This window comes from Diadema setosum, chromosome 6 (assembly GCF_964275005.1).
Source record: "Diadema setosum chromosome 6, eeDiaSeto1, whole genome shotgun sequence".
Classification (NCBI taxonomy): domain Eukaryota; kingdom Metazoa; phylum Echinodermata; class Echinoidea; order Diadematoida; family Diadematidae; genus Diadema; species Diadema setosum.
The window spans coordinates 33,925,079-33,945,304 of NC_092690.1; the positions used below are offsets into that span (position 1 = coordinate 33,925,079).

General features: G+C 38.2%; 1 protein-coding gene across 1 annotated transcript in view; it reads left to right on the forward strand.

Annotated features, from left to right (window-relative positions):
• Positions 1–1,794: 1,794 nt before the first annotated feature.
• LOC140229751 (uncharacterized) overlaps positions 1,795–20,226 on the forward strand; it is a 44,592-nt gene continuing 26,160 nt past the window's right edge. Inside the window, exons 1-8 of the mRNA XM_072309986.1 lie at positions 1,795–1,905; positions 2,195–2,290; positions 2,694–2,780; positions 5,383–5,499; positions 6,704–7,261; positions 9,446–9,526; positions 10,456–10,668; positions 15,091–15,396. Coding sequence (XP_072166087.1) covers positions 5,415–5,499; positions 6,704–7,261; positions 9,446–9,526; positions 10,456–10,668; positions 15,091–15,396 — 1,243 coding nt within the window. The 5' untranslated portion in view covers positions 1,795–1,905; positions 2,195–2,290; positions 2,694–2,780; positions 5,383–5,414. The remainder of the gene's footprint in view (positions 1,906–2,194; positions 2,291–2,693; positions 2,781–5,382; positions 5,500–6,703; positions 7,262–9,445; positions 9,527–10,455; positions 10,669–15,090; positions 15,397–20,226) is intronic.

Sequence of the window (20,226 nt, forward strand, 5' to 3'; positions counted from 1 at the left end):
TGACGATATCGGTCATGTTTTGTGGTGTATTGCCATAAAACAGAACAAACTAGTGAAGACCCTACTGGAGCAACTAGACATTGAAACCCAAGTGGACTACAAAGCAGAGGAAACAAAAGCGTTGGTGGAGAAGTGTTCTCCAAACTTGAAAGAGTGGGCAGATGGATACAAACAGGGTATTGTGAGGACGGAGACGACGCGTTATGTGCGTGTAGAAGAAAACATAAAACTACAAGAGTCGCCAGTGGGAGAGGGCAAACCTGTCAACATCAATGTGGCTTTTTGCTTGGCTATAGAAAAAACTGGTTGTAAGGCAGTTGCTAAGACGTATTTCCAGAGTAAGTAAACATTTTCCAAAAGTGGAAATTTTGACACATACCTCTAATCGTGGGCCATGCGATATTTAGTAGTGACATGAATTTCTTCAAAATCACATCGAGATGTACAAAATGGTGTGGAGGCTTTCTCATAGGGAAACCAATATAGATGATAGTGAAATTCAGGATCCTCAGTTTTGGTTCGATAAAAGCAAGGCATATTAAGAAGAAGAAGCCTCAAACGTTAGGTAGTACAATCTGCTATGATAGAGTTCGTTTATGCTTCGAACTAATCTTAATCAAAGCTGGTAGCGACTGTTTTGTCGTGCCTGTTGTTGCAAGGGCCGACAAAATTCATGTTTTCATGAGTTCTGCAGAAGCTTTGTGATGTTAATGAAACATGTCCATTTCATGACGCCGCAGTTTTGTTAGGGTGCCAACGTAGTAACATTACTGTTTTCATTTGAGTACTGCATTTTCCATTCCGAAATGGGTCTCTGTGTCCAAATATGAAGGATTTTGTTCCTTTAAGAACAAGAATACATGTATCTTCACCATAATTATAATGATTATAATGAAATCATAATATTCATTTGAAAGTTATCGGTGATTTTTGACGATGACGATTCATGTTCCATGTAATAAGTGCGTTAGAAATGATAGGCAGGGAAATGAGAGAAATAAATCAGCAAAAAAAAAAAAAATGGTAAAAGAAGACAGTTTCACTAAAAGCAACAGGCATCTATTTTTTTTTTTTTTGACACACCCTCATAACAATGAAACAATACAGTTTTTTAGAGGACCATGCAAATGATTTATATGTCGATCAATCCGTCTAGAGATCGTGCTACTTTACGCATACCTAGTGTACAGAGTGCACATCCACTGTGATCCTTTTTTAAGTACTTCATGGTTGCCAAAGCAGTGTGTTTGTAGAATGCGGGTTTCCTTTGTGTCCTCAAAGATTTTTTTTTTTTTTTTTGTAATTTGTTAAGTTTACATCACACTAGATAACGGTAGACGGACCAAATCTTTCTTGTTTGTATTGTGTGAATAGTGAGACACAATTATGCACACCGTGACTTCTTATAAAATTTACACTAAATCCCTAGCTAATTTCGGTGACATCTAAAGACATTTGATGAATGTCCACAGTCACGAGAAATGAAAATCTGAATGGACTAAAAAAAAACTCTCTTGGTTACTTCGTGTGGTGAAAGAGATAAGAAGAACATTAGACGTAGTATCATCCGCTGCTTGGTTAGCAATTTAGAGGCGAACAGAAAGAAGATCGGAAAATTGATGTATTTTGCATTTTCTCTGAATTCAGTTTCAGAAAAGAACAAAAAGCCGCTGGACTTTGAGACACTGGCCCGGAGAATAACCAAACGGCACTTCGAGTGGCTAAGTAGAGAAATACACATGACGCCAGAAGACATAGATGCCAGAAACAAGGAGAACTTAGAATGGTTGTTTAGAACAGACAAGCTGCTGGAAGACTGGGTGTCGAGACAAGAATGCAGCAATTACGAGATTAGATGTCGACTTCGGAAAGCTGCTGAAAAATGTGATCGACAAGACGTTGCAGGTATGATACCTTTCTAAACTAAGTAAGTATATACTGTATGTGTGTCAATCTGTGTGTTTCTTTGTGTGTGTCTATGTGCGCTACAATACACACTGACATTTACTTTTCTTATGATTTGTATGACAACACGAGAAGGATCGATGCTTCCTACCAGGTTCTGCAAATCCCGTGGAGCATTTATGTTGTATTTAAACATGTCAAACGACCAATATTCTGTGATTGCTATAGCAAAAATTATGTCAAACACACTCATTTCATTTATTTTTTTATTCGTTTTGGGGTCCAATAGATTTGTGCATCAAAAAAGACCAGTGCGATATCTACCCCGAAAAGGACCCAAGCGTATCTATCCACAATGAGCAAAGGAGACCGTCAGTAAAAGAGGGTAAGCAATCTATCATTAGAGACTTGTGCGTCTGTGAAGTTTAATGTAAGAGTTTGTGACGAGCGGTCCTATCATAAGACTGAAACATCGCCAGCAGAATGATGGGTCATGGCGATTAATTTGAAATGCGGAATCAGTCCCTTGAACTACAGGGAATCTTCAAAATGTGACAGATCATTGAATAGATGACGCACGGACGAGAGTAAAACGGATGATGATAATTTAGGTTCAATGCCTACCTGTGCCACCAGTACACATTTTATTGCATATATACAGTATATAATGGTGCAAATCTAAAGTAAACTTTGTTTGTTTGTTTGTTTGTTTTTTTCTTTTGTTTTTGTTTTTTGTTTGTTTGTTTGTTTGTTTGTTTGTACATATTCCACGACTTTATCCACCAAAGGCCGTGCAGGTGAAGCTTGGAATTCCTCTGCAGCTGACGAAAAAAATGTCAAAAATGAATCAGACGAGAAATCGCAGTCTGAAAAGAGTAAGTTTTGCTGAAGCCCGTTAAAGATGAAATTCCTTTTTCTACCTTTATAGTGGTCAATTTACAGTTAACATAGATGTTATTTCATGTGATTGAAAATTGCAATAAAGCTTTCCTTACATTTTTCAGAAATGTCGTGTTTTAGCGAAGGGGTGTACCTGTGTTTCACAGTGCCGACAGTTGAGAAAGTCGAGCTTGAAGTTTTGATATTTTCACTGCCTGACAAAGGCATTTAAATTTTGTGCCTTAAGTCAGTTTTCATGTGGTGTCTAGTTTACATGTTACATTTATTTTTTTGATATTCTGTCTTCCTGTAGACTTTTATAGATCGGTCAACATAAGCAGGTGCACGTGCTCCTTTTTGCCTAAACAATCTCAGTACACATTCCCGATGATAATTTTCGAAAAAAAGGGATATCATTTTACACACTCCTCGAAAATCCTTTAGCATTGTTACGCAGACAAGCGTACGTAAAGATACGCCTTCATTGTTGAGGCAAAGGGTCTTATGTCATACATATGGGTATGTATGTGTATGTATCATAGGGTCTCTATACCGTCAAGCCTTGACTTATTTCGGAGAGCCTTCTGTTTAAGTTCCCTAAGCTGTTTGTATTTGTTTTATTTTTGTACTAAAACTGTTTGTCATTATACTATTTGTCGTAAATGACTTTTACAACATAATATCTGATGTAACGGAATTAAGCAGACATAAATCAAATCAAAACAAATCAAATATATGGACAAACACTTGAAAAGTATAATGCAGACTACGGAGTGCACTGGGCTTTCCGCGCATGCGTGATAGGATAGATAGCCCATGTTCCGAAGTATCGTAGAATACCAGATAATTGATTTGATATCAGGGTTTACTTAGAAATACATCTCTTTGCCAAGACACTCGGCTGTTGAAAACATTTGATATGAAAAAAAAAATGACTGATGTATCTATAGATACGTTCTTCTGCCAAAAGACTCAACGAGGGATGATTTATTTGTCCAAAGGATATATCGAAATGTATGCCTCTTATCCAATCGCTAGCCAGAAGAAATCATATATTATTAGCATTTTCCACAAAGAAGTATATCAAAATACGTACGGTTTTGCCTAGATGATGAACACTCTAGCTGAATTCAGGTCTGGGCAACTCTTCAAATACATCCATTTGCCAGAATATGAGAAAAAAAAATGTGTAATGCCGAATGAGAAGATAACACGTAGTATCTCTGAAACGCAAAATAAATGATTTTCAAGAACAGACCAAATTAAAATCTGGACCCCCAAAACCTTCCAAAATGGGGAAAATTTGGATATGTTCATAGATACGCTCTTTCTACACTAAAAAAAAAACAAAAAACCGCAAAGTGCATGAAAAAAAATAATGGCAATACTACCTGCACGTCATGTGAAAAATGGCTTTTTTGCTTTGTTTTTATTTTATCAGTCCTATATTTTGTAGGATGTATGCCTAATAATATTCAGCAAGTTCAGTTCATGATTTCCCTGTCAGTGTACAGCTCTATTTGACGTTGTATACACTAAGGAATGCGTTTACATTAATTATTTGTAACTGCGCAGCTATAAAATCCACAAAAAGTAAGCCAAAATGAATGTCCTCTTTTCTACATAATTGAAAAGAAGAAGTTGTAAGTTTTTAAATCTTATTAATAGAGACCGTCCAACCCATTAAAAATGATTGAAAGAAGGGAGAGAGAGACAAACAGACAGACAGAGAGAGAGAGAGAGAGAGAGAGAGAGAATTTGGAGGTGCAGTTACATGGAAAAGGAGTAAAAAGAAATTCGAGAGTGGGGTATGTCACTCAAGCATGTGGCGCAAAAGGATCAATAAAAAACATAGAGCCTAGGCGCGCTTGTCCGACTACGGAATGGGCCAGAAAACTTCTGTTATTATGATTTTGGGTTTGTTTTAAGCCATTAAATTTTGACAATATGTAGGGAAAAGATTTATCTTTAAGGTATGACAGACTTAATAAAATTTAGCTGGTGAACCAAAACGAAACATTTCGGTTCTTGATATCCTAATCTGCGGCTTTTTGTTGGTTTTGAGAAGCTGGACGGTCAAAGTTAGAAAAACAAAAATTAAAATATTAAAAAATATTTAGCACACATTAATAATAATGATAATGATAATGAAAGTTATATATTTCGTCATGGCAATAGTGACAATAATAATAACTGGAACTGTTTGGACAGCACAGGCCCCAGACATGACAAATAGAAACAAAAGGCACAAAAAAGAAAATGAATATTACGTGCAAGCATTTAGATATAGTGCTTGTTAAATCACTTATAACTCCTACAACTAGTGCAGGAAGCCGTGTTTATAAGCATGTATCAATGTGTATTGTCTTCATTTTTTTTAAAGAAGAGTACTCTTGACGAGTAACAATGAACCAGTACAGTCTTTATGGACATGTGAAAAATATTAGAATACCTAGGATCGTTGCTCCTCCTTTTTTTTTTCATTGTATTTACACCAAGTGTTTTCAGAACCAACAAAATTAACAAACATAATTATAGAACTTGGGTTAGATTTTCTTTATGTCTGCTTTTTAGTTATGTTTTTTCCTTTATGTACAGCCCCATTGATACCCAAAAGTAAAGACCAAACGATGGGGGATACTGAGACGGAATCGCATCCAATAGACTGTGAGGAAGGGAAAAAGAAGAACGAAAACTACACAGAAGGCGAAAACGGTACATATACTCGTATTTTGCGGGGGTACATTCTCCTCGTTTTGAATTTCACAATCTTGATGATGATAGCTTATTCCCCCCGCCCCCACCGAAAATGTAAAAAAGTGAAAGACAAGTAATTCAACACAGCGCACAGTCGAAAGGGATGTCTTCGCTTTTTGCACAGAATCAAAGTGGAAATGTGACCTTTCATTTACCTTTATCAATGATGTAACCCAATTTGCTGGAAGGAATGGGTTTCCAATTAACACTTTCACACTAACGCATACATTGTTATTGGACTTTAACATTTCGGAATTTGTAATTACAAAAGAACATTAAGCTACTCTGTGCCGATCTCCGACTTTGACGTTTGTGCTCTTAACCTTTACTGTACTGGGCTATTTGGCTCCATGAAAATACTGGGGGGGGGGGGGGGGGGCTGGGAGGCCCCCCATTGATCTTGGAAGCGCAATGTCCGATGAACTTGAAAATTTGCATGCTGATAGATCTTCGCGTGCTGAATCTGATGGTGTAATCTATTTTAATCAATTATGCAATTTGTTTGCATAATTAGCTAATTAATTCATAATGCGTATTTTATGCATCTTATAATTTCAGCCTAAACAAGTACAAAATTACATGAAAACTGTGTAATAATGAAGAATAATGTTTCCCAAATGTGAAATAAATCAGAGAGAAAAAAAAAACCGAGAAAAAACTGTTTTGTTATGTTTTGTATTGTTTTCTTATGTATATCATTGTATCTAAACTTTGCCCAATTTATTTCGGAACAATAGAAGCATGAACCAAGTGGAAAACCAATTCCTGAACAAAATTTATAAAGTAATGCAAGCCATGGTCTATTGACAGTATGAAACTGTACACAAATATATGCAGCGATTAGCCGTTTTAATGACATGCGCATACTAATTGGCCCATAACACCCCCTAGGTAGGTCCGATATGGACAAATGTGGTATCAAAATGTGCACAAGACTTCAGGGGAAAAAGTCATGATGCGAGAATCCGAAATTCCCAGCGGTCGCGATGCAATTGCCAAAAGTATGGAGGGGGGGGGGGGCATCCCAGCCGCCCCCACCCCCCAGTGCAGTTAGAGTTAAGTGTGAATGATATGGAATCCCCACGTGCTCCTATTTTGAGAATGCCCTATGTTTGTTGTTTCTGTTGTCACGGATGGCACTGTTCTGTATATCTTAATACAGGTACATCAGCATTGATGCCTCAAAATGATGGTCAGACATCGATGCCTCAAAATGTTGGTCAGACATCGATGCCTCAAAATGGTGGTCAGACATCGATGTCTCAAAATGGTGATCAGACATCGATGCCCCAAAATGCTGGTCAAACATCGATACCTGAAAATGGTGGTCAGTCATCGATGCCCAAAAATGCTGGTCAGACATCGACGCCTCAAAATGGTGGTCAGTCATCGACGCCTCAAAATGGTGGTCAGTCATCGATGCCCAAAAATGCTGGTCAGACATCGATGCCTCAAAATGCTGGTCAGACATTGATACCTCAAACTGGTGGTCAGACATCGATGCCCAAAAATGGTGGTCAGACATCGACGCCTCAAAATGGTGGTCAGACATCGATGCCTCAAAATGGTGGTCAGACATCGATGCCCAAAAATGCTGGTCAGACATCGATGCCTCGAAATGGTGGTCAGACATCGGGATCTAGCGAGAACTTTGAATCGCAAAGGCCCGTGGAAGGAAAGGACGTGAAAGTAGCCAGAGGAGACGACAGAGATAGTTCAAGTACGTATCCATCCATCTTTGCAACCGTCATATACATACATTCATAGAAATATTGTTCTCTTCCCCTCCCCCCTTTTTTTTTTGGTCTTGGGAAGCAAAATCAAAAACGCCACAGGAAAACAGACAAATATTCAAATATAAAAGACGAAGGTCCCATTTGATTGGAGTAACAATATACAGAATGTCTGATATAATTCATACAATGTGTATCATTGTTTGCCGATGCAGAGTTCCTTTACAAAAGATGCTGCATCCACTTTGGATGGTAAGGAGAACAAAACTTAGATTTTTATTTCATAATGACTTTAACTCCTTTTTATGCAATGCCTTTATGTCTCATAAGGAGAACGTCACAATGGGATAGAGAAAATATGCTTTGCAAAAGTCCGCGTATCTACACAGATTTTTAAAGAAGTCAAATATTTGGAATTTCTTTTTGATTTACCACCTTTCGGGGAAACATAGCTGCACTGTGACGTACGATTAGTAAATGCGGTTTTAATCACTAATTTTGGTGACGTTGTGTGTTTTTTATGGAACGATTAGTTATCTCTCCACATTATCTCTTTGTTTTATCAACCTCTCTAATGAGTATAGGTCATACATGCTAAAAAAAAGAAAATTAACAGCAAATAAACAAGCAATACATGGGTCATCTGCATGGCTTCTCGGCTATTGTTGGAAGCTAGCCAGTCTGTACGTACTCTGAGAAGATCATGCAAACTGCATGGTTTCTGAATGTGTCTAATTGGATTTAACACCTTTGGAACCAGACTTGATTTGCATTGCCTGATTTCTCACAACAACTCTAATACCTGTAATAGTTACTGTATAGGAGTACTGGTTAATTTCTGTAAAAAAGACCCCAAAGTCTAATGTGGGGAAACAATAATCTAACACATTTTGGAATGGAACACTTCATAATGAGGTATAGGGCAATGCCCTATATAAACGAGATCACTACCATTTGAAAATAACCTTATTCTGTCTTGCATTTCTTTTTTGTAGACGTACCTACATGATAATGATAGTGATAATCGTATTGAAAGCAATGACAATGATAGAAATATGTTTGTTCTTTAAACGTAGCACAGCAATTCTTTCAAGAAATTAGCGTATCAGTTTCAAATATCTTTGTCTCTACGTACTTTTTTAGTTTATGCACTGCCTATTGACACAAACGGAGAAGGGATGTGCAAGAAAAAAGAAGAAGAAAAAAAAAAAAGATAGCTTCAAGCGTCTGGATGTCCTTTTGATTTCTGCAAGGAATTTGGTTGGCTCACACCTCATCTTTGTGTGATATATCTCTGATGTTTGTCACCATTCTTTTCACCATTTACTCGGTATTGCACATATTTTTCGACAGCTCCAAACACCTACAACGTACAGGAAAAACTCACGCATTTTACACGAGTTGATTATCTCTCTCTGACAAGCAATTACAATCTAAATGAGCACAAACTGCATGTGCTAGATCAGTTTGCAATTCTCATTCTTCTCATTGTAATCCATTATAATGTGAGGCACATTTTTGTTACCCCTAAAAGAGAAAATTATGTTCAAACCATTTTTAATAGTATGCAGTGCTATTGATAGCACAGTTGCAGTGTGCATCCTGGAACTTGGAGAATTAAAGTCATCATCTGAAACGCTGTACCCTTTCTAAATTTCTCAACGTTAAACACTAGTCTTTAAATGTCTTTCCGGAATATACCACGTGCGTGTTTGTAATAATTTTTATAGACACTTACAGTGAATGAGTTTAAAACCAGTTTAACTTATTTTTATAAAAAGGTTACTTGGTTTGAAGCATTATTAAGGCTCTATAGTAGTATAATGATTATAAGTATTTTTGTTATTGTCAGAATAATCATTATTTTATTATTATCATAATATTTCATTGTCAGTGTTTGTGTGGCCGGCTTAGGTTATTCATATGATATATGTATATTATTGGATATTATGTATATAGCTGTTCAATGAATATTTAATTTATAATCTTTGGTCTTGGTCTTGCCTATTAGTATAATATGTATGATCAAATGAATAAGTGGATTGTCATTCCCTACACCTCTATGCCTTTCGCATATACAAGGTTGTCTGGGCTGGTCGTGTTTGTTGTTGCTGCTATTGTTTTGCTTTAAACTATTTTCCCTAAATTTACTGCTCCCCTCTTGCCGAAAGGAGGAGATCATAACACGGAAGAAAACGAAAATGAAAACATGGATGTAACAAGCAGCAAAGGAGAGGAAGATGTAGGATTAGGTGAGTATTTTTGTGGACCACTTGTAGAATCCTCTTTTCTTGTACTATTTCTCTCCCTTGAATAAGAATTGACGAAAAAAAAAGAAGAAACCAAATAAAAATCAATTAAAACATAACCCGAGACGTAAAAAAAGTGTATAAATGTAAATTACATTTATACATTATGTAATACATAATACAAATCTTTGTGAGGTTGTTATCGACAGGCGATTAGAAGGTACGATGAAACTGCCTTTTGCTATCTGGCCAAGAAAGAACAACGGCCTTTCTAATCTACCCTAATGAAGAAAGTGTTGTTTTGATTTCAAAATAGTCGTTACGATGGTGAACGGATGCGGAATTATCCCTATTCTTTTTTTTCATAGTTTTTATTTTCTAAATTCATGAAATTCTTCCGTCCAGATGTTTTCATTGCAACTGATTGACAAATTGCCCTACATCGACTTAAATAAGCACTGAATTGATCAGTGTGTTTTAGTAGTAGCCATGATAAAACAATCATGGGCGTATATACTCGAGCAGGATTCGAACCTACGGCCTCCTGATCACCGGACAGGCGTCATCTCCACTAGACCACCGAGCTTTCTTACGTCGATGTAGGACAATTTGTCAATCAGTTGCAATGAAAACATCTCGAAAGAATTTCATGAATTTGAATAACAAAGCAGTACCCGCTCCATGCTATAAGGATTAGAACCAACACTTGCTGTCGGGCGAAAGCTCGGTGGTCTAGTGGAGATGACGCCTGTCCGGTGATCAGGAGGTCGTAGGTTCGAATCCTGCTCGAGTATGTACGCCAATGGTTTTTTTTTTTTTTTATCATGGCTACTACTAAAACACACTGATCAATTCAGTGCTTATTTACGTCGATGTTTTACAGGGCAATTTGTCAATCAGTTGCAATAGTTTTTATTGTATGTTTAATTCAGTTAGCAGCATAACCATTGAAGAAATCCAACTCATCAGGACGTATGCGGATCCGGAGGCGGTGCGAAGTATCGCTGAAGACTTGAACCTTGAAAACCCAGGATCGGCCACAGATGCGGAAATAGTTAGCGCGCTTAAACTGGAGACGGGCAAAAGGAGGAGAGGCCAGCGAAAGAGGATTAGGGGACTTCTGAAAAAGACAAATGCAAAATACGGTAAACCATCTTCTATCTTATAAGTACATTGCTTCAACCCTATAAAGCCTAAGATATTTTGACCCCTTCCAGGCCCAAGGGGGAGGGGGACACACTGTGCCCCCCTCCTATATAACTTCTTTATTTTGTGACGTATCACCGTCATATTTGGCACATTGGAAGAGCATATTCTACATGTCCCAACATTTGAAATTTCTTAAGGGCACCTTTTGAGGGAGCTATTTACTAAAATACAAAGAAATAAATAGGAAATATGGTAAAATTATGGGGATTTTTATTATATTTCTTTAACCCCAGTATATGTGTTTTTTATCTTATATTGATCATTTTCATATTTGACATAAAGGAAAAACAGTCAACATTTACTCTTTGTTATGGTTGAAATTTCTCAAGGTTAACAAGCAGGGGAGCTATTCATTACAATACAAAGAAATTATGAGACCTATAATATATTGCTTGGGATAGGTTCATACATTGGTGTCACATTTCATGTTTCCATGATATTGGATTTTGAGTTGGTTGATGATAAACCAATGACATTACAGGCAAAGCTTGTATGAAAATGTGAATGACACAAAATAAGAAGGTAGTCATCGGAAAATGCTGTATCTTCGATTATTTCTGTTTTATCTATTGTTCGATGCCTATGTTGTATAAAAATCAAGGAAATAATAAGAAGACAATTTCAGGATAATTCACAACTTGTTGTCTAACATTTTGGTCCTTCAGCAAATTATAGGCAAGAAAACCCCCATTTCATCAATTATTATATTGTTAACTAAAACTGAAACGTAAAAAAAAAAACATGTAAAATCTGACTGACGTGGTTGTCATTTCACGGTTGCCATGGCAACCAGAAATGTCAGACATAGCTATTAAAGTTATCAAAATATTTGCAATAAGGTTTTAGGAAAAGTCACCAAATTTGTTTAAAATCTCATAAAGGGTGTAGGAGTGGCAAATGAAATGATAGGGGCTGCAATGCGCCCCGGGCTTTATAGGATTAACTGCCCTACTTTGGCAAAAGGAAGCAAGTGACATCGAGTACAAATGCTACAAATAAAGAAAATATGTTTTTGGGTAGCCCTTCAACATAAAAATTAGGATGAGAAATAATGTAGTATTCGTGCAAGTCATATGGTGATGCATTTATGACAATTCGAAAAATTCTGATATTCCCAAAGAAACTCATTATTATGTTACTTGACTCCTTTTGCCAAAGTATTATAGATTTGAAGCAAACATGAAAAATCTGGCAAAAGGAAGCATGTGACAATCTTATCATGAGTATATTACTTACTTCTTTTTGCCAAAGTATTATACATTTGTAGCAGACATAAAAAGTTGGTAAAAGAGAGCAAGTGGCAATCATATCATAATGATGACACTTTCTTCCTTTTACCGAAGTATTTTAGATTGTGTGCAAATATAAATAATTTGGCGAAAGGAACAAGTGGCAGTTATATCATGAGGTTTGATACTCGCTTCCCGTTGCCAAAGTATATAGATTTGAAGCAAACATAAAAAAATGGCAAAAGGAAGCAAGTGAAAATCATATCATATGGATGTTTCTTGCTCCCTTTTGCCAGAGTATTTTAGATTGTTTGTAAATATAAAAGATTTGGCAAAGGGAAGCACGTGACATCCATATCACGAGGTTGTAACTTGCTTCCTTTGCCATTTTTTTTTTCATGCAATGTTGTGCACTTGCTTCCTTTTGAAACCCGAATATTTCAGAAATAGGCAGAAATTGTAACTTTTGGATTTGTTAGTTATTTGTTAATTATTTGTTAGCATTCCTCAAAGATGCCAAATCAAGAAAAAAGTCAATATCAATAAAAATGTCACTTGCTTCCTTTTGCCAAAGTAGGGCAGTTATTAAAGTTTAAAAGTTTAATCTCCCGCAACCTACTATTTTAGAGTTATATGCATCAACCTCACACCGTATGTCCCCAACTGAAGGCTAAACAGAGCTTCTGTTTTATTTATCTATTTTTGTTTTGTATTCTTCATAGACTGAATGAAAGTTTCTATTTGGATCGACGTTAATATCTGTTGAAATGATATAGAGATATGAAATAACTATAACAAAGAAATTCTAATCAGTCCTGAAATTAGTTTTTGGTTTGCTATCAAAGTCAAAACGATTTCGATCTGCAATTATTTTGCAGTAACTTTAAGACCTTTGCAGTATAAATCTGAAATGATGATACTTGCTTTTTACTCATTTGTTTTTACACATTTCGTTTTCATAGCGGACGAATTAGTTTGACTATTATATCATCACTTGCGAATGAATATAATTAACATATTTTTCAAATTCATGAAATTCTTCCGTCGAGATATTTTCATTGCAACTGATTGACGAATAGCCCTACATCGTCGATGTTGGGCAATCAGTTACAATGCAAACATCTCGATGGAAGAATTTCATGAATTTGAAAAATAAAGCAGTACCCGCCGCATGCTATAAGGATTAGAACCAACACTTGCTGTCGGGCGAAAGCTCGGTGGTCTAGTGGAGATGACGCCTGTCCGGTGATCAGGAGGTCGTAGGTTCGAATCCTGCTCGAGTATGTACGCCAATGTTTTTTTTTTTTTTATACCATGGCTACTACTAAAACACTGATTAAATCAGTGCTTATTTACGTCAATGCAGGGCAATTTTTCAATCAGTTGCAATATTAACATATTATCATGCGAATATTGTCATAGATAACAATTATCCTCACAGTTGTTTTTGCTGTGATAATCATAATCACAACTGACAGTCACATGATTAAGATATGGTATGGCTGTGCTTTGAAATCGAGGAAGACACGATATAGGGTCATCTCACAGCGTCTTCGATGATAAGTCATTAGTGTCAAATTTGATTTAATTTACCTTGCAAGAGTTATGAGGGAGGAATATTACGTATTATTACTTTATAACGTTAACGTTTGCCAGTGTTTTCGCTAGTACTTTCGAAGAATACATACAGAGTTTGTTGAATCCGATGAAACGTAATCATATTTAAAAAAAAGAGTCTGGAAATGTTGGGAAATAAAAAAACTAAGAGAGAGGCAGTCTTCCTCATACGTTAAATTTGTGTATGATGGAGACAAAATTTCCAAATAGGTAGCCCGCGTCGTTTCTTACAGGCATGTAATACTTTTGCATGACGTGACAAAAACAAGCAATAAGGAAAAAGAGCTTATCTTGGTCATAAAACCCTTGCAAATATCCAGAGATAACCTTGCACTACATTCTCAAACAGGCATCCCACTTGCAAAGTAGCGAAAAGCGAAGTGTCCCCTTCGTGCACAGAGGTGTTTAAGCTGTTCTCATTGACCTAAAAAATCTCGACAAAACATTTATAATAACAACAAGGTTGTGGGACATCAAGAGTGTGACCTATCTTGAAGCTAATCCACCGTCTTCGGTCAGGTGTTGATGTTTGCACGTCATACAGGCTGAGTGTATGGGCAGTGACATATAGAATCAAGACACTAAGATTTAGCGGGCATAGAGAAACAAGAACCAAGGAAGTGGACGAATCCTATTCTCCTTAAGGGAATGGCTAGTATATTTATGCAGACCTCTCTTCTTTCTTCTCTCCTCTTCCTTTCCTGTCTTTTGTTCTTCGTAGACTTGTATTGTTACCGTCTTCTCTCCTCTCGGTACTGTCTCGCGTCTTGCAGTGTATATGCGTGTGGGTAATTGAATGTGTGTACGAATGTGTTGCCCTTGTCATACACGTGGTTCAGTGAACAGTGTCCGGGCATTAGCATTGGTATTCTATTTTTTTTTCCCGACCCGTGTATCTCAAAATAACTACATGTATATTTTTATAAATGACTTAAGTAACTTATATTAAATACTTGAATAATATATCATTTACTCATTATTTATCTAGCGATCCACGTCAGACAAGCTTTGCTATTTAGTGGATCACTATTTTCCATAATCGAATTTATTTTCCGCTCGCCCACGAAGTATATATACATTGTTCCTCCTAATTATTGTATACATATGTTCTACAATCTATCTCGTATATTCCATGAATCTTTTGCAAACATTTGAACAATATTATTTCATGACATGTATACTTTGTACTATGTTTTTGATTTTCGTTGATCGGAAATGAACTATGATTGAATTGAATTGAACTGATCAGTCGGAATCAGTGGAAATGTTATGGATGATTGTTCAATCCTTATGGGATTCATTTAAGAGTACATTATATATCTGTTGTTGTGTGAAAATTGTCTAATTCAGAATGATCTCATATTCAAGCAATGTGCAGTTTAATGTTTCCAAGTTAGCATGCCTGTACAATGACGGGGCATTAAACTGTACATTACTTGAAGTTAGGTTCTTCGTGATCACGATACATTCCGGTTTGTTAAAGCACTGCTTTTCATGCATTGCTGTTCACAGCGAAACTTCTTGCGCAGCAGATGGACAGCGTGACCTTCAAAGCCGAGATTCCCCGACTTGCCATGCGCCTTCTCATGACAGATGTCTACCCATTCGCCGAAGCTTTGGGTTGCAGTATTCACCGGTTGAAGCAATTTCAACTTGAATATTGTTCAGCAGCAAGCAGAAAAGGAACAAATGAAACCATACGATACCTCTACAAAGAGGCTGAAAAACCTTCTAACAGTGACCTTCAGCTGAGGACACAGTTGCCCAGAATACTGCGAGATTGCGGTTACAGGCAAATAGCACGATCATACCTTTTTGGTAAGTTTTTTCTTTAAATATTTTTTATACTTTTTCAGGCAAAGGAACGAATTTAAGCTTGCGATTTCCCTCGAAAATAATAGAATAGTTTAGAAGATGAAAGTATTAAAAGATTCAATCTTCCATGCTTAGATATCTATAGTTAATTTCATAGTTTAAATATTCAAGTATAAAGCCCGAAATAGTCTTCTCTGACTAGAATTCACATCAGGGCGGTACGCAGCTGGAACCATGGGCTTAAATCCCGGGGGGGATGGGGGGGATATATCCCCCCCTGAAATGGAGGAGGGGAGGATGGCCTGTACAATCATCCCCCCCTGAATTTTGAGGGGGAAAAATGGAGGAAGCAGAAATGTGATTGTATCAATTTTGGCATATTGCATGACGTTTGTACGCCGGCCTTCAGACAGGTAACAGAGCTGAACAGTTATATCTTGTAGGAAAATGTATACATAATTTTCTCAAGCGCTCGCTCGCTTCGCTCGCTCGCGAAGAAAGTAACATTGCCATACACTGTAAGGTATGGCTCAGAAGTTGACAACGTCAATATAGGCCTACATGTAGGCCTAAACATGCGCGAGTAACTGGGGACCATCTGCAAAATATGTACGAAAACAAACAAACAAACACAAAAACTATATCGCCATAATTGAACCCCCTCCATTTCCTGAATCATTCCTGAGAAACGACAGTGACTAATGACTCAGTCAGGATACATCTATGGGCATACCCAGGGAAGATCAGGGGCGTCGAATTTATTGGGGGGGGGGGGGGGCAAAGGGGCATTTGTTGTAACACACACACAATCTCGAACTTTCTTAATGGAAAATTGTCGAAAAATTGCCAGAACTCTGCACCAGATCGTTGTATTGCAATCATAAACATGCAAAAGCTCCGCTATACAGGATCCCTTTCGATAAACTTTGTACAATTTTGACATTGACGTATATTTCCCTAATTTATCAAAGAGTGTGCAGCAGATCTTTCACTTAACAAAAGCACCCTCATAATGCAGAGGCGTCAGTGGGGGGGGGGGGGGATGGTTCCCCGATAAAGTGGGACGAACAAAAGCGAAAAATATAGCTACAAACGGCAGTTTTTGGAGTGTAAAATGTCAACATTTTGAAGCTCGCTCGCTCCGCTCGCTCGCATTTAAATTTTAACCGCTATGCCATTCTCCTGATGTTACTGATAGTGACTGACAGCAGTTGCGCCCAGTGCGCCCCCCTTAATTTCCAAAGCGAAAAATTTATCTACAAACGGCAGTTTGGGGACTGTAAAATGTCAAAATTTTCAAGCTCGCTCGCTTCGCTCGCTCGCATTTAATCATTATTCCATTCTCCTGAGGTTGCTGCCAGTAATTGCCAGTAGTTTTCGTCCGATGCGCCCCCTTAATTTCCAAAGCGAAAAATATAGCTACAAACGGCAGTTTGGGGATTGTAAAATGTCAAAATTTTCAAGCTCGCTCTCCTCGCTCGCTCGCATGTAATCATTATTCCATTCTCCTGATGTTGCTGCCAGTAATTGCCAGCAGTTTTCGCCCGGTGCGCCCCCCTTAATTTCCAAAGCGAAAAATTTATCTACAAACGGCAGTTTGGGGACTGTAAAATGTCAAAATTTTCAAGCTCGCTCGCTTCGCTCGCTCGCATTTAATCATTATTCCATTCTCCTGAGGTTGCTGCCAGTAATTGCCAGTAGTTTTCTTCCGATGCGCCCCCTTAATTTCCAAAGCGAAAAATATAGCTACAAACGGCAGTTTGGGGATTGTAAAATGTCAAAATTTTCAAGCTCACTCTCCTCGCTCGCTCGCATGTAATCATTATTCCATTCTCCTGATGTTGCTGCCAGTAATTGCCAGCAGTTTTCGCCCGGTGCGCCCCCCTTAATTTCCAAAGCGAAAAATATAGCTACAAACGGCAGTTTTTGGACTGTAAAATGTCAAAATTTTCAAGCTCGCTCGCTTCGCTCGCTCGCATTTAACCGCTATGCCATTCTCCTGATGTTGCTGCCAGTAATTGCCAGCAGTTTTCGCCCGATGCGCCCCCCTTAATTTCCAAAGCGAAAAATATAGCTACAAACGGCAGTTTTTGGACTGTAAAATGTCAAAATTTTCAAGCTCGCTCGCTTCGCTCGCTCGCATTTAACCGCTATGCCATTCTCCTGATGTTGCTGCCAGTAATTGCCAGCAGTTTTCGCCCGATGCGCCCCCTTAATTTCCAAAGCGAAAAATATAGCTACAAACGGCAGTTTTTGGACTGTAAAATGTCAAAATTTTCAAGCTCGCTCTCTTCGCTCGCTCGCATTTAATCATTATTCCATTCTCCTGATGTTGCTGCCAGTAATTGCCAGCAGTTTTCGCCCGATGCGCCCCCCCTTAATTTCCAAAGCGAAAAATATAGCTACAAACGGCATTTTTTGGACTGTAAAATGTCAAAAGTTTCAAGCTTGCTCGCTTCGCTCGCTCGCATTTAATCATTATTCCATTCTCCTGATGTTGCTGCCAGTAATTGCCGGCAGTTTTCGCCGATGCGCCCCCCTTAATTTCCAAAGCGAAAAATATAGCTACAAACGGCAGTTTTTGGACTGTAAAATGTCAAAATTTTCAAGCTCGCTCTCTTCGCTCGCTCGCATTTAATCATTATTCCATTCTCCTGATGTTGCTGCCAGTAATTGCCAGCAGTTTTCGCCCGGTGCTTCCCCTTAATTTCCAAAGCGAAAGATATAGCTACAATCGGCAGTTTTTGGACTGTAAAATGTCAAAATTTTCAAGCTCGCTCGCATTTAATCATTATTCCATTCTCCTGATGTTGCTGCCAGTAATTGCCAGCAGTTTTCGCCCGATGCGCCCCCCCTTAATTTCCAAAGCGAAAAATATAGCTACAAACGGCATTTTTTGGACTGTAAAATGTCAAAAGTTTCAAGCTTGCTCGCTTCGCTCGCTCGCATTTAATCATTATTCCATTCTCCTGATGTTGCTGCCAGTAATTGCCGGCAGTTTTCGCCCGATGCGCCCCCCTTAATTTCCAAAACGAAAAATATAGCTACAAACGGCAGTTTTTGGACTGTAAAATGTCAAAATTTTCAAGCTCGCTCTCTTCGCTCGCTCGCATTTAATCATTATTCCATTCTCCTGATGTTGCTGCCAGTAATTGCCAGCAGTTTTCGCCCGGTGCTTCCCCTTAATTTCCAAAGCGAAAGATATAGCTACAATCGGCAGTTTTTGGACTGTAAAATGTCAAAATTTTCAAGCTCGCTCGCATTTAATCATTATTCCATTCTCCTGATGTTGCTGCCAGTAATTTCCAGCAGTTTTCGCCCGGTGCGCCCCCCTTAATTTCCAAAGCGAAAAATATAGCTACAAACGGCAGTTTTGGGACTGTAAAATATCAAAAATTTCAAGCTCGCTCGCTTCGCTCGCTCGCATTTAATCGCTATGCCATTCTCCTGATGTTGCTGCCAGTAATTGCCAGCAGTTTTCGCCCGGTGCGCCTCCGCCACCTTAATTTCCAAAGCGAAGAATATAGTTACAAACGGCAGTTTTGGGACTGTAAAATGTCAAAATTTTCAATGCAAAAAGATTTCACCGTGGGAGGGGGAAATCCCCCTACCATACCCTCCCCCCCCCCCTCGCTGCTTCGCTCCCTCACAATACGCTCCTCCTAAGATCAAATCCTGTCTACGCCGGTGATAGGCCCCATTATATTTAGTAGGCCTTCACAGTAATGTCGCACAGGCTGAGCAAGAGCTGAAATACCACGATATAGTCATTCAATGATATATTGTGAATATTTCATTTTCTTATTGTTTTTTTAAAGAAAAGAAAAGAGAATTTGCACCAAAAGTGTGCACCAGATCACTGAATTTTAAGTCTGAAAATGCAAAATCTTCCACGTGTGGGAAAGGGATACCTCCCCCTACACCCTCCCCCCCCCCCCCACATACCCTCCCCCCGTTCGGTCGTTCCGCTCCCTCTCATAGGTATTTAAAAAAAAAAATGTGTTCATACTTTTAAGGTCTGATTTTCCGCCGAAAGTCATCTGACAAGCAAAAAAACAAAAGCAACAAGAACAAAAAGTCTTCATATTTTTGCTGCCACTTTCCTCCCACTTTATATTTCATGCAAAAGAGTGGGACATCCGATCCCTGTAAAGTGTGTGCGTGTGTGTGTGTGTGTGTGTGTGGGGGGGGGGGGGGCACCAAGCTTCCCCCCCCCAGCCGGTCTGGTTATGGGCTTGTAATCATGGTGATGGTGACCATCCCCCCCACTCCTCAGTACGGATTTACGCCGTTGGCTGGAACAGAAAGAAAATTTTCTTATAGGAAGAGGTATTTATACCTCTTCCTATAAATTCAGTTTCTGCTTATTCTTTAAACAGAGTATTCAGCAGTAGAATTTAACCATCATACCCGATATATAATTAAAACAATCCATTTTTGTTGAAAAGGATGTGGACTGGTATATGTTAGTTCATAGGAGATTATATTTTCAGGAACATTGTGCGCTTTTGAGAAAATGTTCCGCCCAAATGAAAAAAAAAATGTGCGGATATTATGAGGTATCACATTTTATTTGCTCATAGATTATATCATGAGTGTGTATAACAAACTATCTTCAGACAAATATTCTAACCCATCGCCATGACAACGAAATATCGCGGTCAGTTTGCTAGGGTTTTGATAGCGAAGTGAGCAAAGCTGTATCGCTCCAAAATAGATGGCGGTATGATATTACATAGGAATATAATGAATATATGTGAGGAATAATTACTAATAGCAGTTCATCATCATCTCGTGTCATCACACAACCATTTCCCAATGTCTAGCGCATGC